The sequence below is a fragment of the Mytilus edulis genome, chromosome 3, assembly GCF_963676685.1.
Source record: "Mytilus edulis chromosome 3, xbMytEdul2.2, whole genome shotgun sequence".
Classification (NCBI taxonomy): Eukaryota; Metazoa; Mollusca; class Bivalvia; order Mytilida; family Mytilidae; genus Mytilus; species Mytilus edulis.
The window spans coordinates 54,473,966-54,501,518 of record NC_092346.1 but is presented as its reverse complement, the minus strand read 5'-3'; the positions used below and the strand labels follow the sequence as shown (position 1 = coordinate 54,501,518).

Here is a 27,553-nt window from a genome sequence, read left to right as displayed (position 1 = left end):
CAATTAAATTATAAGAAGTTCGCTGTGTATGAGAATTGATTTTTGATGGACAAGAGATGTCCCTGTTTTTATCGATTGACCCAGTGACATACAACATACTGTCAAATCTTAGGTAGGATTAATCTCAATTTAAAAGATGATTTTGAATTCATACCAATATTTTGATTGAAGTTCTTTTAATTAAAAATATCCAGGGGAAAAAAAGGATGCTGAGAAAAAAAATCTCCATAAAATCACATACATACAGTAAAGGAGACAACAATCCATGTGATGTATGACTGATACAAAATTCATCATGTCAAATTATAGGATTTTGAAGTGACTGCTGACTGGTTGGTGACACTGACCTAAATATGAGACACAGTTAATTACCAACATTTTCATCTCCACAGACAATGGCCAATTGATATGGTGACATAATAAACATTCATACATGGATTAGGATAGAAATCTTTCCTGCAACTCTTTGAAAGACTGTGTGTGCATCCTATAGATTATATTTGGAAGTAATTCTTTCTTTTAAGGATGAGGAAGGTGGAATACAGAGGGGGCATTTAGTCTACAACTTTTTAAATAGAGAAATGAATGTAGCTAAACCATCATTTTACATTGTTTTTACATTAAAAGTTTAACAATATACCTTCTCTGATTTTTTTATTATTATATATTTTACATTATTACTATTATTGTCCTAATTAAGGGGTGGTCAGATTTGTTTCTTTCTAACAATACTGTACACTAATATGGCCTACTTGTCTAAATTACCAACCTTTGCTACATTAACAAACTTGACAATGACATCAGCTCGTTGCTGTGGTGTGGTTTTACTTAGGACCATACACTGTATCCACTGTGATAATCCATTAAACAAAGCTATGGACCTCTCTAATTTGGCATTGTCTTTCAACGAAGCTGTGATTGCATAGTTTTTGAAATCTGTAAACTGAAATTAAAGAAATATTGTTGATATATTTATTCTTGTGGATAGAGTTAAATTGTATTTCTGTAGAAATCTCTTTTCCTGCAGGCTAGGTTTATGATAGTTGTACTTTTTTGTATTTAGCTGAATATTTGAATTTTTATTAAACCTTCATAGATAAAATCTAGGAAAACTAGAACTGTCCACTAAGATGGACTAAAATTGATAAGTTAGGAAACTCCATTTTGTAATAGCATCTGATATCAGCAAGTTTTGTAGAAAATATAAGTACTGATATGCAATGGGAAAATCATAGACCATTGATAAAACTGAAACTGCATCATGCTATAACTAAAATTTCTTCAGGGTTACAAGTGCAAGAAACACTGGCCATTCTGACCAAACTTCTGCCATTTAAAATCATCTTGAAAGTCAATGTAGGTAATGACTTGTCATAATTTTCAAATGACCTTACTCCCTACAAAAAATTTCCACTGACAAACTATATACAGCTTTTCTCCTGTCACTTGTTTTGTTGAACCCAGAGAAGGTATTACATGTATTCCATAAATAGTATTGACCTGGAGTGAAAAAGTGTCATATACCATAACTAACCTATATCTTGACATCAAACAGGAAATAAAGATCTTTTCTAGTTGTTGCGATAACAAAAAATGACGTAGATAATTTAAGTGTATATCACATTCAATCAAAAATATCATAACAACATTTTCACTACAACATACAATTGAAGGCCTTTTTAAACTCATTTCTGTAGCTTGGTCTCATGTTTTACTGTTACACCACTGTCCCTTTAAAGTGAGAGCAAGTATGTGGCACCAGCAAATCTGTTTTCCTCAGCCTAAATCTGTTAGTCAGAAGCTTGTAATTCAGGGTTGTTGTTTGTTTTGATCATAAAGCTGGTGGTTAGTTTTCTTGTTTGAAAAGTTTTACATTTCACTTTTAAAGCTTACTATGCACTGTGGATTTTGCTCATTGTTGAAGACCATACAGTGACATGTAGTTCTGAACTTCTATGCCATTCAGGCTCTGTAGGAGAAATGTCTATTTGGCAATCATAACACATTTTTTTATTTTCATACCTAAACACTTTGATAAATCATCCTGGATTTATGAATAATGTCAACCATTAGCACTTTCCAAGCCTATTACAATTCAAATAGTTATCAAATTTTACCAGGATTATAATTAATACGCCTGACAGGCGTTTGTCTACATAAGACTCATCAGTGCCGCTCATATCAAAATATTTATAAAGCCAAACAAGTAAAAAGTTGTAGAGCATTGAGGATCTAAAATTACAAAAAGTTGTGCCAAATACGGCTCAGGTAATCTATGCCTGAGATAAGAAAATTCAACCTTCCTAAGAGTAGGCACAATTAAATGACCTATCTATCCATTTTTGCATTTTAAAACTATTTAAAATTATTAAATAATAATCTATATTGTCATATAAACAAATTACACATGTTTGTGACAATTAAAGAGTATGTTGGAAGAAGCATTTATTCAGGTGTCTTATATAACATGAGAAATTTTCAAGAGAGCAAGAAATTCTATGTGGTGCATTTCATTTTAAATTTAGCTTAGATTGGCATGGTTAAGTTTGTCTTTTTCGTAGTTCATCTGTACCCAAGTAATCCATTAAAATTGGTATCCCCAGAATAATAATGAATTCACAGTTATGGATCTCATTATAATCAATTTTATAAAGTTTAAAAAGTTGGCTTTGGAATTTATCAACGAAGAAGTTTGAAAATTGACCAGCAAAATGAAAAATGTTTCAAGAGTAAAAATTTCATCCTATCAACACAAAAGATAGTGTTAAGCAAACACCCATTTTCACATTATGACTGGTCGATTTGGTTCAGATTAGACTTTTTTTCCAACGAAAAATTTCCTATTAGGTTCAATGAAATATTCATATAAAAGACCTTCCATTTGAAAATTAACCAATCAGAATCAATAACTGCCTCTGTCAGCCATATTTAAGTTCAATACGTACAAAACAAAAATTTGAAAAAGAACACTTCAATTTCTGAGAAGTTGACAAATATGAGAAAAGTTAACAGAGGATAGACAATAAGTGAGGACAGTTTACACAGACATTTGACTAGATGAAATACTAGTGCTCTAAAGAGCCTGTGTCGCTCACCTTGGTCTATGTGAATATTAAACAAAGGCAGCAGATTGATTCATGACAAAATTGTATTTTAGTGATGGTTATGTGTTTGTACATCTTACTTTACTGAACGTTCTTGCTGCTTACAATTATCTCTATCTATAATGAACTTAGCTCAGTAGTTTCAGAGGAAAATGTTAGTAAAAATTTACAAATTTTATGAAAATTGTTAAAAATTGACTATAAAGGACAATAACTCCTTAGGGGGTCAATTGACCATTTTGGTCATGTTGACTTATTTGTAAATCTTACTTTGCTAAACATTATTGCTGTTTACAGTTTATCTCTATCTATAACAATATTCAAGATAATAACAAAAAACAGCAAAATTTCCTTAAAATTACCAATTCAGGGGTAACTATGCTTTGGTTTTTGAGTTATAAGCCAAAAACTGCATTTTAACCCTATGTTCTATTTTTAGCCGTGGCGGCCATCTTGGTTGGATGGCCGGGTCACCAGACACATTTTTTAAACTAGATACCCCAATGATGATTGTGGACAAGTTTGGTTTAATTGGCCCAGTAGTTTCAGAGGAGAAGATTTTTGTTAAAGTTAACGATGCCAGACGCAAAGTGATGGGAAAAGCTCACTTGGCCCTTTGGGCCAGGTGAGCTAAAAATTCATAAGGGTTCCACGGAACCCAGTGTCTCGCCTACTTTTGCTGTTAATCGCAGACTCAACAAAAAGAAGGAAAAACATCAATAAAAATTTCCCTCTTGATACTGTTTTTTGATTGAAAGAATCTTCCAAGTTTGGTGAAAAAATCCAGGATAGTTTATGAATCTAATAAATGTTTTATAAATTTTAACTGCAGACTGTATGTAATGTTAACTGGAAGAAAAACTAAGTCCATTTATAAGTAAAATACGGAAAAAGGGATTTTTTTTTTTACAAAATTTACTTCTGAATAATATCTTATGATCAGAAACAAGCTTTTGTCTAAGTTTGGCAGAAATTCAGGATAGTTTAAGAACATTAGAAAATTTTAAAAACTTAAACCACATGGTGAATGTTTTGTTTCTGGCAAAAAAACTAAGTCCATTTATAAGTAAAATACGGAAAAGTGGAAATTTATTTTTACAAAATTTTCTTCTTGATACTATCTTATGATCATAAACAAGCTTCTGTCCAAGTTTGGTACAAATCAAGGATAGTTTATGAAAGTTATTAAAATTTTAAAAACTTTAACCACAGAGTGAATGTAATGTTTCCTCACAGAAAAACTAAATCCATTTATAAGTAAAATACGGAAAAAATGGAATTTTATTTTTACAAAATTTACTTCTGGATACTTTCTTATGATCATAAACAAGCTTCTGTCCAAGATTGGTAGAAATTCAGTATAGTTTAAGAAAGTTTTTAAAATTTCAAAAACTTTAACCACAGAGTGAATATTTGTGGACGCTGCCGACCGAATGTAGGATCGCTTAGTCTCGCTTTTTCGACTAAAGTCGAAGGCTCGACAATAAAAAAGGTGCAGAATATCAGTAAAGAAGAATTTGTTGTTTTTAAAGCACTAAATAGAATTGAGCAAACACTTAGCATTTATACTCCTACTCCAGTTAGTGGGGAAATATCTGTATCAAAGATATCGTTTTCCACCTAAATGGAAATTGGACCATATAACTATTAAATATGACTGTGACAGCCTACCATCTGTGTTACAGGTCAATAATTTTACACTTCAGAACAAAAGACAATATCAAAAGAATGACAATTTCTATGCATTCCTTCCTTAGTGAGATAAAGGATTCATCTTGTAAATATATATGCTTGATTGGACAATTGTTTGATTATCTGACGAATAATAGCTGACTTACGTCAATTTCAGCAAATTTTGAAGCCATATACACATTAAACTTGAGACAGTGACCTTAATACACTTTTATAATCTATAATTTAATCAATGACTCTTTTTATTAGGACAAACAATCACTTAATGCTGTTGACCAAACAAATATTTATTTACACCAGTGAAGTGTGCCATCCTAAATGATCAAACACCAGGTATAATCTTCATCACAGAGATATAACAATAGCCATTTTTACATCAAATTTAAATGTCAAATGTAAGATAAATGACATCAAGTCACATGTGTATTGTAATTTGACATTATAAAAGCAATGGTAATTCCTTTAGTTGAGATCATCACAATGTTCCAATACTAGAAAGTTTTGTACAACATGCATCACCCGAATGATACAAAATCCCTAGCCTAAATATAATATACTTCAAAGAAATAGTAATAAAGCATTCATCATTATTCATAATATTTATCAATTACTAAATGTTTTGTATGGGTATAGTATAAATAATTGATGTTATAAAGGTAGAAGTAAATAATATAAAAGTAAATAAGGACAGTAAGATTTAATGAAACCATCTTATATTAGTATACACTTGTATTTGGTTTTGTTTTGTCACGTATTTTATTTAAACATATAACACAATCTTTAATTATTGTGTGATTTGTTTAAGTCAATGATAGATGGTTTTGAAAGTACTGTCAACATAGGGTCTCACTAAGGTGACGCGATGAGTCCAGGACTCACGAAAATCAGTCTGGACTCATCATTTTCAAAACTGGTGAGTCCAAAGATGCAACAAGATTGTAAAATGTTGTATCTATTGAGCACATAAACCATCATTTCATAACAAAAGTTATATAAACTTAATGTCATTTTCTTGCTCAATTTGGTCATTGAGATCTAATATGATAAAATTTCATCTTTATGCTAGAATAGCCATGACCAAATATGACAAGTCCCTAGACTCCCCCTTCAAAAATCTTCAGTCAATAAATAAACTTACATATATCCTCCTGAAAGCCTTGTATTCCAAAAAAGTCAAATGTTCTGCTAATTCCAACGGTTCTAAATGATTAAACACCAAGGAAACTTTACGATTATGTCGCATTGCAGAACTTCTCACTGACATGTTTCTCATCCAATCATAGGAGGGACTGAAAAAAAAGACCAACATTGTCAGGAAAACATCAAACTTCATGAAAACATTCATTTGGTTACTATTTTTGAACAATACAAAATGAAGTATACATACTGTTTGACTTTAAGTGTCTTACATTTATATCTGGTCTGATTATATGCTATTAGGTGTGATCTTGTCTAAACCGGAGATGTATCTGGTCTGATTATATGCTATTAGGTGTGATCTTGTCTAAAGGGGAGATGTACCTGGTCTAAATCTAATTTGCAGATCACTTTAGTCTATCATAGTCAAGGAAGGATAAATTCAATCTTTGTCTAAACATTTGCATTATGACAAGGTGAATATCTACATGTATAGGATATAGTAGCATGACCAATGTCCTCTTGCTTTGTATAAACATGTAATGTGGACTTATGTCTCCCTAAATGGAAAAGGCTTACATATAGGCTCTGCCTGTTGCCAAATCCAATTCTATTTCTTTGAATAAAATAATGTTTAAACTAGAAACTAGTTAAACTGTGTAAATGAACCAAATATTTTGGTTCAGTTCTTCCATGTGTCTTTTTGTTGTTGCAATCTGTTGATTAAATTTGTATATAAGTTTCCAAAACAAGAAAGGAATCAGTAATTTCAAACTTTTTACACAAATTTAGCACAAAAGTCATTAGCTGGGTACTAATTTACAAGTTTTAAGAAGCAGAATTCAAGTTTTGGGACTACTGAGCTCTTGTTCTGTCCCCATCCCTATCATAATGACCCGAGTATTAAAGTTACTTGCTGTAGAATATTTCTGGTGTTTTATTTCATAAGCATTTCTATCACACATCCAATCTTTTTTAACATTTATATAATACTTACACTTTTGAAAGATCAATGAGTTCTTTAAAGCTGGTATTTCCTTCTGACAGCAAAAGAGATCCTAATCTCTTCACAACGGTTTTTAACCTATTATCAAGGTCAAAATGCACAGGAAAGTGAGTTATCCAGTATCTATATTAAAAAAAATAACAGGAATTGATTATATCAATGTTCAATGAGTGAAATATTTGTTCATTTTTACATCAAAATGACTATACAATATGTCCTCTATAACAAAATTTTACGACATTTTTTTTTTTTGTTGCTTATATTTGTGTTTTTACTTTGTTTTAGTGAGAAATTAAAAAGTTCATAGCTGCCGACCCGTACTGGCGTAGCTCATAGGTCCTTATGATATTATTTGGCAATTTATAGATCTTTGGTTAATAAGTTCACCAGTAAATAGGGGAAAGCAAAACTAAGTGGTAAATGTTCAGAAACTTTTTAGCATTGATTTGGATCAGGATTTCAGTAAGAGCATTACTTATTATACAATTTTCATTTTTCGCATGTAACATATGTATAACATGTACTAAAAAAATATAACTTCTTTGAATAATTCTAAGTACAACTGTCCTCTTTATGCATGCATGCAGCATCAAGATTTGACCTGTAAAATTGCTCATTTAAATCTCAGATGTGATTCTAATAAATATGTAGGTAACTTTCATGTGAAAACTTGCATAACATGTTAGATAAGCATGAGTGGTAAGCATGAGTGGAAATAATAACTAATTTATAAAAAAAAAAAATCCTTATAATATTTATTTTTCTTTCCAGTCTGCTAGTTCCCACTTTTGAATTATTTATGATTGCTTTTTTTTCACCGAGCATCTTTCATATTTTATTCAACCATGGCTTAATATACCATATGTGGAATCTTCCTAGCAAGGAACACATTTAAATATATAATTTATTGAAATCCCTACAATGAGCTTGGAAAAAACAACAAGTGACAAGCACATTTTACGTAAAAGTCAATATTTCATGTTTTCTTTTGTTCAGATGTATTAAGTCCCTTTATTAAATGTCTGTCGCATTAATTTGCACTATTGTTTTTTACAACATAAAAAAATATATTAATGTCGTTTTTCACACGGGCAATATTGATATTTTGTCAATGCATATTTAAAATTTATTGATATTATTTTCCTTGTAAAAGAATACTTGAGCAAATCTAACAAAACGCAACAGCATCATTTTGACGTCAATCAAGTCTAATCTGTCGCTGATACACAGCCATCTAGAATTGTCAATATAACAACAAGACTCAGCCTTTTTACTTCACACAAAAAATCAATTATTGAGCTCAAATTCTAAACAAGATTATGAAATTTTCTAGCTTGCTACTAACTGGTAGATTGAACTGCTGAGTAAGATGTAAGAGGGAATAAGAAAATAATTTCTTCTTGAATTGACCTTAAGGTTTCATCAACGTAAAGAATATTTATTTTTTGTTATCTATTTAAGTGTTGTTCTAAGTATAGATAGGAAGTATGAATTAAATATTATTAAAAGGATAAAGTAAAAATTGTCTTGAGAGATAGAAAATCTTCTGAAGACTACTTTTTAGTGCATGAGAAGGGGTGGCTTCCTTGTTTGGAAAAAAACATACATGTTTTAGAGAAACTTATTTTTTGTGTAATCTTTGATATTTCAAATAATAACAATTTGCAAAAACAAAAACAAAATAGCTGTGTTATCAAAACTGTCAATTTTTGGCTTTTTGTCTTGAATCCTTTAAAATTGAAACCGAAGGTACAATAATGAAACCACAGTATATATATCCTAAGGCACTCTAAGACCTTTAAGAAAATACACCTTGCCTCAACCTACAATGTTTTCTATATCATATCTTCGGTATCATCTTAGATAATGCTCCAGTATTATTTATATCTATTTGTTTCAATAGACCTATATGCCAAATTCTATATCGTTAAAATCAAAGAGGGGAATCAATTGTTTGGCATTTTTTTCAAAACATCAGACAAATTTAATCAATATAAACCAGTCTGAAGCTCCTTAAATAAGCTTCTGTACTTATTCTTGGATAAGTATCTGCATGTGCTTTGAAACGTAATTCTTATTTCTTCCATACCTTACAGCATAACAGATTTTCGCCTTGTAAATCTGTATTTCACATTCCGCATCCGAAGGCAGGTGGTCACACACATCTTTAGTACATTCTATGGTTTCGTGACAATTTTGGTAGCTGGTTATAGTTAAGGGCAATACAACTCATGTATCAGAAATAACAGCATATTGCACTAGAATATACATGCCCTTTAGTAAACCTTTCGTAATGATATGAACCAAAATATGCACACCCTTCAGCGACCAATCAAATTCATTAAATATGGTATTTTGATATAAATGTCACTTATGATTAATTTTTTCAATATTAATAAAATTCACATATGAAACTTTTAACTTAAGGCATACATTGCAGGCTCCAGATAGGCTGTGGTCTCAAAAACATTTTTAAAAGTTCGCCATAAAAAAAACATAAGTTATCTACCATTGGCACCAAATGGGCTTGATAAACCTGTAAACTATAATAATATAAAAAGTTAATTCAGTAAAATTTAATTTCACAGTGAAGAAAAATTGAACTGTCAATCAGCATCTTACAACTGAACTGAAGTATAGAATGTCATCCTGACCTAATTCTATTTAACACAGTTGTACAACCTATGTGCACCCTTAAACCATGTTACAATATTGTAGCTTACTAAATATCTGAGAAATGATCCCAGACATAAAACTCAATATGAGTAAATAGAGCATAACATGTAAATCAGAATTTTAGGAAGAGTATTGTATACTCCCAATTGCATTCTTACACATAGTTATATAATGAGTTACATGGGATCTGTGAAATGAACTTGAACCTCTAGCTTAATGTATTCAATTAAGCATAATATGTAGGTCAGAATGGATACTTAATTAAGTGTGTACAAATCTGTACACAAGTCTATGGTTTTAGGTCACTTATCACAAAACAAGGACATAAACAATACAGTTCTGTCAAACTTAACCAAAGACACTAAACTGTGAAACACAAGTAATGTGACATATCTATATACAAAATTATAAAGCTATAGGTCAATTATCTTGTGAGACACTAGCACAGATTCACTTTGAAAATAATGGAAACCTATACCCTATGTAAACACATTTATTTAATGACAATTTGTTCTCTACATTCTATAACAGAAATCTGCAGAAAGCAGATAGCTTTGGAAATATTACATACAAAAAGAAACTAGACAAATCAAAACCATAAGTTTTTATCTTTTTTTTTCAACATATTATTTCCAATAGCAGCATTCTTGTAATTACTCAATTAACTGTTAATTTCAAAATGTTCTTAAATGTCAGCTTTGAAAACATTGTAATGCTAATAAATCTGTCATCACGTTTCATCAATAAATTCTTCCATTTCCTCATGACATGCATTAACTATTAATGTGAAAAATTCATCAGTTTGTTTATAAATGTATAGACTAGCCTTATTGTAGAATTGATATTGAAAATCAGATGAAAATATGTTAAATGATGATTTGGTATATTGAACTTCACAATAGAAAACCACCCTGATTAAACTCAGTTAGGTAGTAATTAGAAGGTGGATTAGAAGAACTTGACATTAGTAACCTGCAGTACTGAACCACCCATATGAAACTATTAGGTTGTAATAAGAAGGGGGATTAGGCAAACTTGACAACGGTAAGCTCCAGTATTGCACCATCATAATCAAACTATAAGGTTGTACCTAGAAGGTGGACTAGGAGAACTTGACAACAGTAACCTCCAGTTCAGAACCATCATTAGCAAACTGTTAGGTTGTAAAATAAAACCTTTTTAACAATTTTCTGAAATCAAGGGGAACCTTACCTTTATATAGCACAAAATAATAGTTCATGTCAAGCTAATAGCAAAATAAACCAACTGAGGCCCTTTTTCCTTTTCAGTGATTCTTATTCCTTTCCCAAATGTCTGAAGTCTTAATATAAATCTATATTTAGTTTACTCATAAAGCATTATTTCAACTTATTCCCCAATGATGCTTTTCCGATTAATGATTTGCTGCAGTTGAACCTAGCTTATCCTTGACTTAGATTTTAATCATATGACTTAAAATTTCACCTTTTTTTTCAACAAGATCTTGACAAAAAATGCAGATTAAATTTTCTGCAAAACATGCATTTTTAGTTTATTTCTCAAAAAAAAAACATGAATGAAATTGATCAGGAAAAAATACAAAAAAATGAGCTGAGAGTATGAATATGATGTGGAAACTAAAAGTATGGATAGAATGTGGAAACTAAAAGTGTGATGTCAGGTTAACAATATGTCTAACGAAGGATACAGATCAATAAATGTTTCTGCTAAATCTTCTGAGGAGATGAACCACGCATGCATCAGATACATCACATTAGGGTATTCTGTGTCCTCTATCAGGTCTCCTTCTTTGGCTGGAAATATACACAATGTAATAATTAGTGTACAATGTCAACTCTAGTGCAAACATACACAATGTAATAGTTATGTACAATGTCAAATCTTGGGCAAATATACACAATGTAATAATTAGTGTACAATGTCAAATATAGTGCAAATATACACAATGTAATAAGTGTAACATGTCAAATCTGGGGCAAATATACACAATCTAATAAAAAGTGTACAATGTCAAATCAGTGCAAATATACACAATGTAATAATTAATGTACAATGACTGTTTTTTTTATAACTTGAATTTAAATGGAGAAGGGAGAGAGAGGCTAAAACGAAATATAACTTTGAACCCCCAGGGGTGGATCCAGCCATTTTAAAAAGAGAGGTTCCCAACCCAGGATAAAAAGGGAGGGGTCCAACCATATGTACCCATTTAAATGCATTGACAGTCCAAAAAAGGGGGAGTTCTAACCCCTGGAAGCCCACCCCACCCTGATTTCGCCACTAACCCCACAACTCCTTCTACTACCTAATTGAGATGCAGTGAAAAACCCATTTTAATGAAGATTAAGAACTTCTTTAGACAACTAATTTACATATCAAATATTTTGCAATATTTGCGGATTTGTTATCACATAAGCAACACGACGGGTGCCGCATGTGGAGCAGGATCTGCTTACCCTTCCGAAGCACCTGAGATCACCCCTAGTTTTTTGGTGGGGTTCGTGTTGTTTATTCTTTAGTTTTCTATGTTGTGTCGTGTGTGTTGTTGTTTGTTTGTCTTTTTCATTTTTAGCCATGGCGTTGTCAGTTTGTTTTAGATTTATGAGTTTGACTGTCCCTTTGGTATCTTTCGTCCCTCTTTTGCAACAATTGGAACAAAATGTGTGAACTGTTTTACTAGATTTACTTTCAAAAGATGTGAGTATTGATTTTAAAAATATAGACTTTTTGAATGGCACTGCAATGACAAACAATTTAAAAAATACTGAGAAATAATTTTTTTGTGGTAAATTACCTGTGATTTTAAATATACTACTATTATTGAAGTTACCAGAGTACGGAAAATAGAGTACAACAATAATGAGTCTATATTAAAAATGTTTCATACAGCATTATGAAGTTATCATATCACTTTAACCAAACATGGTCAAGCCATGTTCAGATGAGGATCCAAAATTTTTAAAAAGAGGCGACCTGGGCACCTTAAGTAAGCAATGTTGGGAGTGGGACATGTAAAAAGTCTAAGCATTAACCATATATGTAGATGCATATGGGGAGGCTTGAGCGCCCTTCCTATTCTCAAATCTGCCTCTAATGTCTTTATTCCTAGATCATGTCACTATTTTAATATGCTTTATAAAATAATGATATAAACAGACAAAAGTAATAACTTTCTGTTCACATATAAAAACTGTAGGAGACATTATATTATTCACCATTTTACAATTAATAAAGATGTCATAATGCTAAAATAACTTCTTCATGTCTGCATCAGTCTTAAAGTATTTAATGACATATATTAAAAGTACATGTATGTCTAAGGACTTTTTTCAGATTTTATTGACTTAAAATATTCATCTACCTAAAATATGGTAGATACTGGTAATACCTGCTTGTTATATAGATTTCAAATTAACATAGTAAAATTAAAATAACTAATCTAAAAATTATTAAAATATTAACAATTTGTTACTACTGTCTAAATCTGGGTCAAAGTATTTATAGCATATTTTTTTTATTGCATTATATATCCTTATTACATATATATCTCATTACTTGTTAAGATGATTGAACTGATAAAATTGAACATGATGAGGTTTTAGCTTGAATATATTCCATCAGAGTTCAAGGATATGTAGAAAAAAATAATTATCAAGAAAAAACATATAGATGCAATAACAAATCAAATTGTTTGTAAAAAGATCAAAGAAAAAATATACATTACATGTATACAAAAATAAGGAAAAGTTGTGGGGTAAAACCAACATGGATAGAGAGTTAAAAAATAAGGAAAAAGTCTGTGGTTAAACCACAATGAATAGGTTAAATATTAAACTAAAAACTAACAAAAAAATCCAAATGACAGGAAATAGTGGCCAAATATTTTTATCAGTCAAGTGAAAAAAAGAAAAGAAAACAAGAAAAAAAAAACACCCATCCATAGCGCATTAGGACAGTACTGTTATTAGCTATAAAGTGTTCACTTGTACTGAGACATTCATGTACTTTTATTACACATTATCTGTCATAAACACTTAAACACTGATGCAGACATAAACAAATTATTTTAGCATTATGACATCTTAATTTATTGTAAAAAGGGTGGATAATATAATGTCTCCTACAGTTTTAATATATAAGTGAATTTGACTTAGGAATGGTATATACAAAAGAAGATGTGGTATGATTGCCAATGAGGCAACTATCCACAAAAGACCAAAATGACACAGACATTAACAACTATAGGTCACCGTACAGCCTTCAACAATGAGCAAAGCCCATCCTGCATAGTCAGCTATAATAGGCCCCGATAAGACAATGTAAAACAATTCAAACGAGAAAACTAACGGCCTTATTTATGTAAAAAAATGAGCGAAAAACAAATATGTAACACATAAACAAACGACAACCACTGAATTACAGTATGTCCATTTTGTTTTAACATTTGTGTTTGATATAAATTACATCACTTTAAGTTCAAATATTTGACATGTCAAATTATTGATATCTCTACAAAAAAAATATTTGAAGGATCTAAGTAACATAATTTACATGAGTCTCACACAGTCAAGTTTCTTATTATAGCCTAAATTGTAAAGCTGTCAAGTTAGTAATAAACCCATAAGTGTTACTATAAGTCCTATTATCTGTTTATCTAAACATGGAAATCAACGAAGAGACAATGATGATGTAACATTTGAAATTTGAAGGTAAAAAGAAGATAAGCATCACTTTATCTTTGTTTGTCCGTATTATGTTGAACGATATTAGGAGGAAGTTTTTGCTTTCAAAATGTTATATGATAATCCTATAATAGAATAATTTGGATTGTTTTAAACTGATGAATATTAGATCTTTTTAAAAGAAAGCCAAATTTTGAATGCAATTGAATATGATTGATTTGACTTTTGACCTTAGACATAACTCTGAGAGAAAACTTCTCCCCTAAAACTATTTCAGCAAATAATTGTCACAGCAAGCTTTATAGGAGATATTTACATCATTGTGTGATCCCCCCTTATTTGAAAATTTAGTAATAAATGCATGTCCTGTTAAATCTTTGGTAGCTAGAGCAATCAACCATAATTCTAAATGAGGACTGTAAATTTAACATTTCTCTATAATTCTAAATGAGGACTGTAAATTTAACATTTCTCTATAATTCTAAATGAGGACTGTAAATTTAACATTTCTCTATAATTTGGAAGGGCATTATCCTTTGATTGTTTTCATATCTTTTTTATTTTTGTCAAAATTTCTGTTGGAAGTCATGTTAAATGAAAGTAAGGGTCATCAATCATAGTTTGGGAGGAGATCTGTTTGCAATTTATTCTGATTTTTCATATTTTTTTATAACTATTTTTAAGTCATTAGACAAATTTTCTACTTAAGTAACAGTAAACATCTGTGTTGGATGGCAGGTAAGGTTATCAACCATGATTTGTTAAGAAGATACCCCAAACTTAGGTTACAATATGTCATCTAAATGATGTAACAATTTTTCTGTTTTTCTTTTAACATTTGCAATTTAAGTAATGATGCTACAATAGTTGAATTTAGTTTGGTTGATCAACTATAATTCTTTTAAGAGAGCATAAGAGGTGCATTTACACAAGTCTGGTAGCTTTTTGCACTCCCAATAATTTCAGACATCTCAATGCATACAATATACTTGTATCACATACTGGTATACAACTAACAAAAGCTCTCAATACAAATATAGACCAATTTATCTGCATATAAAACTTACAAAAGCTCTCAATACAAATATGGACCAATTTATCTACATATACAACTAACAAAAGCTCTACATACAACTATGGACCAATTTATCTGCATATAAAACTTACAAAAGCGCTCAATACAAATATGGACCAATTTATCTGCATTTACAACTTTAAAAGCTCTAAAAACAAATACGAACCAATTTATCTGCATATAAAACTTACAAAAGCGCTCAATACAAATATGGACCAATTTATCTACATATACAACTTACAAAAGCTCTAAATACAAATATGGACAAATTTATCTACATATACAACTTACAAAAGCGCTCAATACAAATATGGACCAATATATCTACATATACAACTAATACAAAAGCTCTCAAAACAAATATGGACCAATTTATCTACATATACAAATTACAAAAGCTCTCAATACAAATATGGACCAATATATTTACATATACAACTAATACAAAAGCTCTCAAAACAAATATGGACCAATTTATCTACATATACAACTTACAAAAGCTCTCAATACAAATATGGACCAATTTATCTGCAGTTGCAGCTCTAACAGTGACTCCTGGTATAAGTGGCTTATCCTCCTCCATATAATCTAGGTTAGACTGAATAACCGGCATGACCTCCTCAGCAGGCATTGATTTGGGCAAATTACTCGTACACTCTGGTTGACAACATCCTATAACAACAAAGTAATCTGTTAATATTCATTTAAAAAGATAAATAAGAGTTACGATAAATTGCAAATATAAAAATTAAGGGAATACTACAAATGTAAGATTGTCAATCCTTAAGAATTTGAATATGCATATCTTCAAACCTACTTCACATAATTTTTACTCTGACGCAGAAAAATACCCTGTCACATCACTCTGTATAGGTGTCAGACCACCAATTAAATATCCCTATCTGTTCAACCAAATTTTGCAATTTTCACAGCTTTCTAAATATTTTACCTTAAGTTTAACTTCATAGAAACCAGGTATATCATGAATTGTACATGTATAAGCTTACTGCATGCCAATTTTCAACATACATTTAAAGCCTTCTAAGAAAAAAACTGACCTTCAAAAAGAGGTACTCCAAAAATAACCCCTGGTTTTCTGGAAATCTTAAATTAGTATACTGTGAAGCGCATTAATCTTCAATTTTTAATGCAAACTCATAGACAAGTAAATTTTGGCTCAAAATGGTCTAAATATATTTCTCTTTCACCAAAAGTTTCATTTCTGCCAATTTGTTGGTTAGTTTAAGTAAACAAGAACATCAAAAGCACTATTTTGTGTCAGAGTAGGGCTACTTTTACATACGTTCTAAATCGGAGGGAGTAATTGGTGATCTGACACCTATAGGGTACTGCTACAGGGAAACAAACGATAGCCAAAATCAGGGACAGTCTGAACTTCGTTAGTATAGACTGTCCCTTTCAAAATAAAGCAGAGACAAACTAACAACATGCAATTCAAAATATATCAAATTATATTTAAGTTACCAAGAAAAGTTAAATACCTTGTATATCTCACCAAAAAAAAATGATAGTCAAGAACAGAAAGTCCAAGTCAAATTCAACAAATTTGTCATTTTAAACAAAAAAGTAAAGAGGTTCTTGGTCATCAAAATTCGAAAAGAAAAAACACTAAAAAGGTTGCATGATGGTATGATTGTTATTTGCCACAGCGACAAATATTTCATACAAATTCAGGATAATAAAAACATTTATAATTCAGGACTGTTGGTGACCTGATCCCTTGTATATATATCCAAATGTATTCCAAGTCAAAAATAAACATTCTAAATGGAGGCATGAAATACACATTCATGACATTCATGACATTCCTTAAAAAAGTTTTCATTAGCCTGGCACTTGTTTCATTGGCCTTCTGTTGTCAGGCAGTGATTTTCAAACACTATCAAAAATACATTATACATGTAGACGAATATAGTATATATCTATAAATAAATACAACCATCAGAGTGTTTATCTGAATATTGTATGATATGAATGAAGATGAGAAATTTTAAAGTAAGAGAGTTTTTTATAAATCTATGACACTTCTGAAAGTTTAAAAGACTAGAAATAAAGTCAGAAGCTTAAGCTTTGCTTGTTTGTTGTCTCAATTTGGTGAAAAAATATAAAAATAAGACAAACCTCAGATTTGGTTCCTTATTATCCTTAACAGGTAAGACATGTTTGACATGTAATGATTGATTATTACCTGGCTGACGAATATTACATATTCATAACATCCAATCAATTTCAATTAACAGGTGTCAATTTCAAACATACTTGTTTACCAATGTTTTTATTTCGAATCAATGCTATCTGAGAGCATTGTTTACAGCTTACTTTTTACCCTTTACCCTTCAGACTGCTGAAAGGACTATAAACAGTACCACATATGTCACAACAAGCAATTATCAAACCAAATAAAACTGGATCCAAAACATTATACAGAAAAAATATTTTATTATCGCACTATTTTTTATTTTCAGATAAATATAAAATGTATGAAGAGAAGATAACAAAGTCCTCCAAATAGCATAACACTTCTCTTAAAGGTCAATCGTCAGATCCATTCCCATCACAAACTTTTTGTGCCTAATTATTTTAAAACTTTTATTTTGCAGTGGCGGATCCAGCCATTTTAAAAAAAGGGGGGTTCCAACCCCCGGAACCCTCCCCCCTGGATCCGCCACTGTTTTGACTCTTTATTCTATTAGTACCAGAAGAAATAAGTTGAAAATAATACTCACTTACAAATAAATGATGCTTTCTGAGAAACATAAACACAATTAAACATCACTGTTAAAAGTTTAACCCAAATCCCATGAGTGACTGTTTTCAAATTGTGCAGTGTCTCTCCCACAGTTAAGTTTTGACAGACAAGATAACTGAGAAAATAAACAATAACTGACAGAAACAAAAAATGACAACAAATTCTGTTTTTAACTGATCTTAAGTGCATCGAGGTATTTCAACTATTCAATATTCTATAGTTTCTATAAAAAAATAACTGGTGTTTGTTCATAACAACAGACAATGGGAAGAAAATCTAAGTAAATGTTCTCGATGTTGGGAATATAAATCTAACCTTATTTCATGACAGACCCTCTAGACAACAATAATATCAAGTATCATTAATATTCTTCAAGGTCAAGGGATTCAAAAGTTTTGAACTTGACACAACTTGCACAAACAGACAGAAGGATGAATGAACAAAGGAATGAACCAACAGACATAGAGCCAGACAGACAGACCAAGTGATTCATATACCCCCCCCCCCCCCCCCCCCCCCGAGGGTAACTAGTTTATAGAATGCCCAGTGACCTACAAAGTACTGTAAGAATTGGTTCCCTTAGTTGCTATGATATGTTGAAGGATACAGTTTATAACAAAAATCAATGAAGCATTAAATGCAAGTTATTTTAATGTCTTTTTTATAAACAGATGACAAAGTCCCTTTGACACATTCCATTATGGTGCTACTTGATAGTTGTGATCAATAGATCTTGGGTGTTAAGTAAAGAAAGCATGAATTCTAGGTTAGGGTGACCAACTTTTAGTTATTTGCTAAAAAAAAATCCCTATTAGATGTTCTGGTCTATTGGCATCTTAGAACTTAACTTTAACATAAAATCAATTTAAGTCAAGTTAGATGGAAAAGAAAATAAAAGCTAGTAATGTCACAGGTATACTGTGAAACATTGTATAAAGTGACCTCCAAAGAAGACTTTCCAAGAACTTATTCTATTTTAATACTGGTATACCTAGCTGGGTTTCAAATGACCTAGTGATTTAAGATATATAATCCTCTTATGATGTCAAGTGATGACAGTAGCTCTCTGGTCCTCAAATGCGGACAGAAAGCCTACAAACTTGACACGAATAGGTAAGATAGATAATTGAAAGTCTAATGTTTCCTGCAACTACATTGTAGCAACTTTAACATTAATCCTGAACTTATTTACCAGGTTACTTGACAGAAAAACAATAGTACCTGCTTAACATTGACAAAGGCTTAAGAAAGTTTGATACATTTATAGTTTATATCATGTGTAAAAACAAGTTTCAGCCCATTCATAAATCAGTAACTCCCACATGATAAATATTTACACCTGTCAAACATCAATTTAAAGTAGGTAATTTAAGTAGTCAATAAACAATAGCATTGAACATCAAATTGTTTTACAAATTTGTCTTTTTTAATCCATGAATGTTTCTTTTTTGAATGAAAACTCGGTGAATAGTAAAAAAAACATTAGGGGTTAAGCAGAACATACTTCCTCTTAAAGAAAATCACTAGGTTCGAAAAGTATAACTATCAGTCCATTCTGACCATTAGAAATAGTAAAGGCATTGAATTTCCATGTTTGCAAGCCTGTTTAATAATAGCCAAATCAGAAATCTGTGTGCAAGGTCTTTCCTATCATTAATACAATATTTAATATAACAAATGATCCTTTGTGATAAGATAATTAGAATCAAATATTTTCATCACTTCATCTATCTTTATATGATAAAGATAGCAGTGTTGAGACAATTCAGCATGGCCAGGTAGTTTCTAAATGAAAATATTTTCTTTTTTCTTACAGTTTATTGTATACACTTGCAACTAAATTTTGCTGATGCAAGAATCTAATATTCCCATCACCTTATCTAACCTCATGAAATAAAGAATCTTTGTAAATCTTTCCTTATAGTATCCCTGCATTATTATCTAAGCTAGATCAGTTAGTTTAAAAGAAGAATTTTCTGGGTAAACAGTAGTTCAGCCATAAATCTTAACTTCTTAACAAAAATACACAAGAGTAGGTTCAAGGAGGGATAAAACATTGGCCCAAATGGTATAGATGTTATAATCTGGGTGAAATACTACAAATTTTACATTGTTATAGTTGTGATATAACTATTAAAACAAAATAACTTCTTTTTAGCAGGTCACATTATAATATAGAAGTTTAGACCATTTAGTCATACAATAAATTACATAAGTTGAAATCAGTTTGATCCAATTTTTCCATAATTTGTAATAAGTCCTAACATATTAACTTGGGCTGCATTATTATTACTACCATTTTGACAACTTCTGTGTCATGTGATTCAACATTGATTATGGCACCTTTTGGTTACAAAACAAGAATTTTCTGAAGCTATTAGATCTAAAAAATGCAAAATCATTTGGTATAGATCAATTTAAGAACCAAATCATGTCCTTTTTGATATATCATGATAAAATTGAAATTTAAGACCATATTTGTTTTGTCAAAAAATACCCTTGACCTTAAATATAGGCATGCATGAAAAATTGATCAAAACTATGAAATCAAATATCAATCAAGATTTGCATCAACAAAAATAGAGAAACCCACAGTACTTTGGTACCATGAAGTTCTACAATATGACTGCAAACTTTGAACCTGGTATTCAAGACTAAACGAATTAAGCAGGACTAGAGTAATACAATGTACAAGCAGAGATCACAAAATAATAATAGTATATATCCTAATGTACAAACTAATGTCAGACAATGACCTTGTTGAAAGACATTCCAACCTTATTCATAATTAATCTTGCCATGCATTGCTAGTTTGTTTTTGACTTATGAGTTTAAATGTCCCTATGGTATCGTTCTCATCTCTTCTATGTGTAGGCAAAGATGCTTTTTAAAAGACAGTTAAAAGTTGAAGTGAGTCAACCTTAGTGACCAGTAAATAACAGAGTCAGACCCAATGACCAAACAAAATAAATTTTTTTTTTAAATCAGCTAGCATCATTACAACTTAATGGAAATGTTGGGTATACATCAATACAACAGCATTGGAATGAAAAAAAGAGAAGACATCATGATCTACAGGTCAATACATGATCTTCATTGTTGAAGGCCGTACAGGCACCTTTAGTTGTTATTTCCCAGTCATGAAAAAAACCTAGTAAATCTAACAGACTATCAAATAGGCTGAAGGAAAGAAAAAAAGTATTCTTGCAGAAAAAGTTAGTAGGTAGTTAAAACAATTATTAAATATAGTACATTTACCAATTAACAGAATGTTCTTAAATTTAACCTTTCTCAACCAAAAATGTCAAGACTTCAATGGTGCTTCAACAAAAATGTCCACTAAATATGTAAGGTTAAGGGTAGGAAGGCAAAAACCAGAACAATATATCTTTTGGCCACAATCTAGCTTATCTTCACATCCACTCTAAGGATCCCAAATATTTCTGTCAGTTTCCTCAACATTATGTAAACAAATAAATTATCCTTGTACTTATACACTATCGAGACAAAACAATCAGCCAAATCATCTAATAAAATCTGTTTTTGTGAAGAGTTCTAAGATAAGAAAATAAACAAAGCAAAATGAAAAACATAACCTTTCAGGTCAATAAACATGTAAAAACATTGCATTTGACATGCATTAAGTTTTCCTATCGGCAGTGATAATGATGTTGAGATAAGAAAACTGATTTTTTGTTGAAAGAAACGATTTGCTTCAAATTAAAGACATTTGGTTTTTATTATCTATAATAAAAACAACAGATTGTGTGAAGTCAAAATATGTGTTCAGTTAATTTACATGAAAACGTAAAATTGTTGCAAACAATTCTCTTATATAAAATACATACATTACTCAGTAAATTTAATGTTAACACAAAATATATTAAAGGAAATGGTACTTCCATGCAAATCAACAACATAAACTAATCATATGAAGTTTTATTAAATAATTCATTAAGATCTTTTTTGTTTTTCTTTGTGAGTATTTCTGTGCATCATAATCAAAATGATTCATTCATTTTTTAACATAATAATAAAGAGGCTACATTTTTTTGCGAGACTTCCTTTACAGTCAAGACGAATTTAAACACTGTTTGAAGTCATTTCAGTCACAAGTCATAAATCTCCAACATTTGTGAGTCTTATAACATTTATAAATTGAGTGGCGTTTAAGCCACTTTTAGCACTATTGAGTCTCTTAGCACAAACTATGTTATTTTTGCTAGTTTTATAGGGGAGAAGTTAAGCAAGACCACTTGTTTTGTGGTCACAAGACACTAATATATGTAGAACAAAATACATATAACTAAATCAAATACATAATTGATAGGGACAAATACTTTTAAAAATCATAATTGTGAATTCATATGTAGTTATATAAATAAAACTTAACCAAAGTCATTCATGTATAAATGAAGGTTAATATGAACTCATTTTTCATTGACTTTCAAGACATGTACAATAACAAAACTATGTCAGTTGTCGTGTGGTAGCGTGCCTATCTCCAGTGGGGCTGGGGAGGTTGTGGGTAAAAAATGCCCCGCTATGTCATGTATGTCAAATCAAAGATTTAAAACTGGTTTTTACTGCTTCTGTGCCAAGGAGTAGTGCAATGAGTGTTTTGCTCAAATCCAGCATAACGTGTTCAGGTATTGGATTATTTTTGTCAGCAGCATAGGCAGATCCAGGGGGGGCCCCCCCTTTCGTGTGAAAAAATTTGGTTGATTATATAGGGAATCATTGAAGCATGACTGGAGCGGGACCCCCCTTTGGAAAAGTTCTGGATCCACCACTGAGCAGGGACAGTTTCTTTGGGTGACCCTAGCACCTGGCTGTTGGGGTCAGTCTAGTACAAAACATATCTCATTGATATGTTACCCAAACTAAACATATAGATTTGCTTCTGTACCTGAAGCAAAACATCCATCTTCCAAATCCACAGAGAATTTATCATACATCTATCATTAGCAATTCCTTTTATCCAAACCTTTGATGAAGAACAAAGTTGTATTGACTCCCTATCACTCATGGTCAGGGAGATGAGTTCTTAAGATTACAGTACATAGTTGCTTTACATTCAAACTGTGTTCTCAGCATATGATACCACCATTAAGACTTAGTTTTCTTAAGCATTAGGTAATAAAACAATCAATTACAAGTTCATACCTTCAAACGGTTTCAATGATCCGCAAAAAGATTTTCATCATAATTTTTTTTAGCTAATACTATTGTTAGTGTTAACAAATTTCTGATCATAATACATAATAATTATTAAATCAGGATATGGTCTGTTTACATGATGCTTACTCACATTTCTATATTTATGAGTGTGAAATTTAAGACAAATATTGTTCTGAGAATTGAGGTGTATAATTTAAAGAGGATAGGATGTGCTTTTAACAAAAGCAAACAAACAACGTCCAAATCTCCTTATATTTTACATTAATATCTCTTATGTCGTGATGAAAGTCAATGGAGTATTTATATTTGGGAAATCTATGTATAGATTAACAGATATTTTGGGAAATATGTTATAGAAAAAAAAAGTTTTGACATTTTTTCAGTTTTTATGTTATATTCCCATTAAAAGTCAAGTTGTTGTTTTGATCATGAATTATATTTGTTTAAGTATTTTCAGCAAACTTAATCTTAACTAATATTTCAAATTTCAAATCTACTGTTTAAGGTGACATTATTTCTACGAACATTGATAATCACATGTACATTCCAAAAAGGATACAAATGACCTTATACTGACAATAAATATGGATTTGATGAACCTAAGGGGATAGAAAGTTGGCTCAGTACAACATTTTTCTCTGTAATCTTTATTTTATAAAACAAGTTCAGAGGTATTCAAAGAAATTAACATTTTGTTTGTTACATAACCGAAGGTCACTGACATGACATGTACATGTATCTTAAGTTTTTGCAAGTCCAAAGTTGTCTTGTGATTACATAATTTTGGGTGTCTAAACAAATAATCCAATTTAGAAACTATCAATATAAGTACATTAATTTACTTTAACACAATTGCTATAAATTTCAATAAAATTATACTACAATTTAACAGCCTTAAAATTAATGTTCTACTATGCAAAAAAAGAAGAAATGATAGAATAATTTTGAAGGGTTGAAGGGACATTCCTATATCACTAATAACCTAGGACAAATGTAGGAGAACATTTATTTACTATTAATTACTATACTACTTGTGGTACATTATTAATAGATTTTACCTGTCTGTTTACAATCAAATGTACAAATCAAATCTCTTATCAAATATTTTATCCATACATAATATCTCCAATACCTTCTTCAAATTCCTGATTTTGTTCCAAAGCCATGATGATAATATTATATATCCTATACAGAAACCACTCATATTCAATCACTTGACCACTGTCCACTGTTTTTTGTGACAATCGTAAAATGTCATTGTAGATCAATCAAAGCAATGAGCTTCAGAAACATTTGTAATATATCATTTACTATAAATCCAACATTACTGTAATAATTTGCATAGTGCCCAGAGGTAAACAACAGTTGTGTGTGTAGTGATTCACTTCCTAAAGGAAATTAGAATATTGTGTGATCCACTCACCAGCTTCTGCAGATAGGACAAGATAAAATGATTTGCTACTATAATGTGTAAAGTCGTCCATTTCATTGTTGCACTTTGATCAAGGAAAAAAGTATTTAAATCAGCTGTATTAAATCTGCTTCCTTGTTTAACACTTGGTCCTCTCAGTAAATACTAGCATCTTATTGGTTAAGTGTTTAAAGGTAAAGGTTAATTTTATCACTGAAACACTTAGCCTATAATTCATTAGTAAGTCATATTTAAATCTGCTTGTTATTTATTATATGAAGGACTTAACATTGTTTTATACATTTGTAATAATATTGTGGTAAGGAAATTAACTGACGGCAATAAAAATAAATATAAAGGATAATTATGATCACTGTTTTGAATACCATGAAATATTATATAAATGTGTCATTGAATCTAAAAGTCCACAAAAATCATGAATTTGTACACTATAAATAATGATTGCATTTTTAATACCTGCTCATTTTTTTCATGCACAATTACTATTTAAATATTAATTTTTTAAATAGGAACAAAATTTCAATAAATGTAACTGTAAATTTTTCACTTGACATAAAAAAAAAAGATGTGGTGTGATTGTCAATGAGACAACTCTCCACATGAGACCAAAAGACACAGAAATTAACAACTATAGGTCACTGTACGGCCTTCAACAATGAGTTCATTTGAACATTTTTAATTTGGCTTCATATATGTAAACATACAAGAGTCTATGGAAAACAACTAACCAGCAAATATTGATACATATGTTTCCATCTAATAATATATAAGGTTGAAGATGCACTCCAAAAGTCTCAAAAATGTATAAAAACGTATTATCACATAAAAGATAATTATTTAAATAAAAACATGTGTTGAGAATTACATGTGACATTTGCTCATTGTTTATATATGGTAAATGTCAAGCTATTTTTATAGTCCAAAAAGTCAATGTTTCAATTTTTTCATACACAGCTGTAGAGTTGTAAACGCAATAATTTAAACTTGCATTTTGAAATATTTTATATGAATTAAACAGGATTTTTCTCAAAATTGTAAAAATTAAAATCGCATTAAAGTATAAAATGACCAAATCGCAATAACAAATGCACACATTAATTTCAGAATTTACAGAATTTATTTCTAATATGAAATATTGAAATAAACCTCTAATTTTAAGATTAGGTGTAGTTAAGTGGTACAATATGTAAAGTTCTAATTATCCACAGTCCAGAAAAGTCAATTTCACATTTTCACTGTAGTAAAATGTAGGAACTTTGACTCTTTCGATGTGGTCAGTTCAAATCTGTTCATATAAGTTAAAAAAAGATTTGGCAGATGTGTCAATGTATTTGACCTTATATCATATTAAAGGAGCATTATATATTATCGAGTCCATGCCCAGTAAATTGTTTTATTTAGACTTTTTAAAATTTAGATAAATGTTTTACATGGTTATAAATCTAATATAAAAATTTGAGTCAAATCGGTGAACATGAATTTGACAGCTAGTGCCCCTTTAACAAACATCGTCTTTAACTGACATAAAATCATTTATAGTAACACACCCCAAACCTTAACAAGAGTTATTCATGCATGTTATGTAGATGACTTTAACTTATTATTAACACAGACCTTAATATGTTACTTCTGAACATTTGTGTACTGACAAAACATTATTTCTATTGCACACTTATTGTAAAATTGCAGCATTTAAGCATGAAAAAATATAGGTCACGGTCATCAACTTTAATCAATATAAAAGAAATTCAGGACCACATATAGGATCATTGTAACTACACATTTCTCTTAAATCCTGAGGATGAAGCCTTATATGAATACCAGGGCCAAGTTCAATATCGTAGCTGCTACGTAGTGCTACGTAGATTTTGACTATTGAATGTGTAGCTATAGACTAGCTGCTACATAGATATTGATAGCAGCTATGTAGCTGCTACGATATTGAACTCAACCAAGTATGTAGCAAAAAACAATGAACATTTAATAAAAGAAGTAATCAAACAACTACGGGTAGAACAGTAATAGAAACCATTGAATGAAAACAAGAACAACACATATCATTTTATGTTAAATTATGTTTGCTAAAATTGTGGTCATATAAAAATCTAAACTATGAAGGTTTCATAAGTATGTCAATGCATATGCAGTCTTTGAAACATTTGACTGACATTCACAAGACTTAATTGGATCAATTAACTGTACTTTGAAGTATTCCAGTTTAAACTGACCCTAATTGTTTAATGATTTTACATTTCCATTATACAGATGACTATATATTGACTATATGGTGAAAATAAAGTTCTTTAATTAACCTAGAGTCTAAGAATAGATTTTGGAACACTCAATCTGGCTCAAATATATAAATATATAGCTTTACTAAATCATACAAAGCCAATATATAGATCCTGACCCTAAAATGAAGGCCAACATACATTTATAGAATCTAGTACAAGAGCCTGTATCCTTAAATTAGAAACTAATTTGAATCAATTATCAAAATTGTTGTCAAATTATGCATGTAATCATTGTTAGTAAATGTAATATGAACTTTCACTGGCTATAATGTGCCCAGATCAGAATAATATTAATTATAACTTTCATGTGTTGCTCTGATGTCATTTTTTTCAGGAATTAGTTCCTGCACTATGTAAACCCCAAATCAGCGCCTATAGAATCAAAAACATTGTACACTGTTGAATTCTTTGATAAGCTTACCATAACAAATAAGTTATAATTATTAGAGAGAGGTGAAAGATACCAAAGCAGGGGCTGATCAAGCCATTTTCAAAAGGGGACCC

The 27,553-nt window shown here is 30.5% G+C and overlaps 1 protein-coding gene across 10 annotated transcripts in view; it reads right to left on the bottom strand.

Moving 5' to 3' along the window:
- Positions 1-27,553, bottom strand: part of LOC139516865 (ras guanyl-releasing protein 3-like) — a 70,629-nt gene that overhangs the window by 26,159 nt on the left and 16,917 nt on the right. For 4 of the 10 annotated variants that reach the window (XM_071307239.1, XM_071307240.1, XM_071307236.1 and 1 more), the window contains 6 exons: positions 15,868-16,044; positions 11,303-11,408; positions 9,029-9,142; positions 6,931-7,062; positions 5,935-6,085; positions 770-943 (listed from right to left, as the gene is read on the bottom strand). In XM_071307239.1, the coding sequence (XP_071163340.1) occupies positions 770-943; positions 5,935-6,085; positions 6,931-7,062; positions 9,029-9,142; positions 11,303-11,408; positions 15,868-16,044 (854 nt within the window). Of the gene's footprint in view, positions 1-769; positions 944-5,934; positions 6,086-6,930; positions 7,063-9,028; positions 9,143-11,302; positions 11,409-15,314; positions 15,344-15,364; positions 15,406-15,867; positions 16,045-24,455; positions 24,910-27,553 lie in introns of those variants that run through there. The other 6 variants (XM_071307238.1, XM_071307234.1, XM_071307235.1 and 3 more) reach the window with 5 other exon arrangements.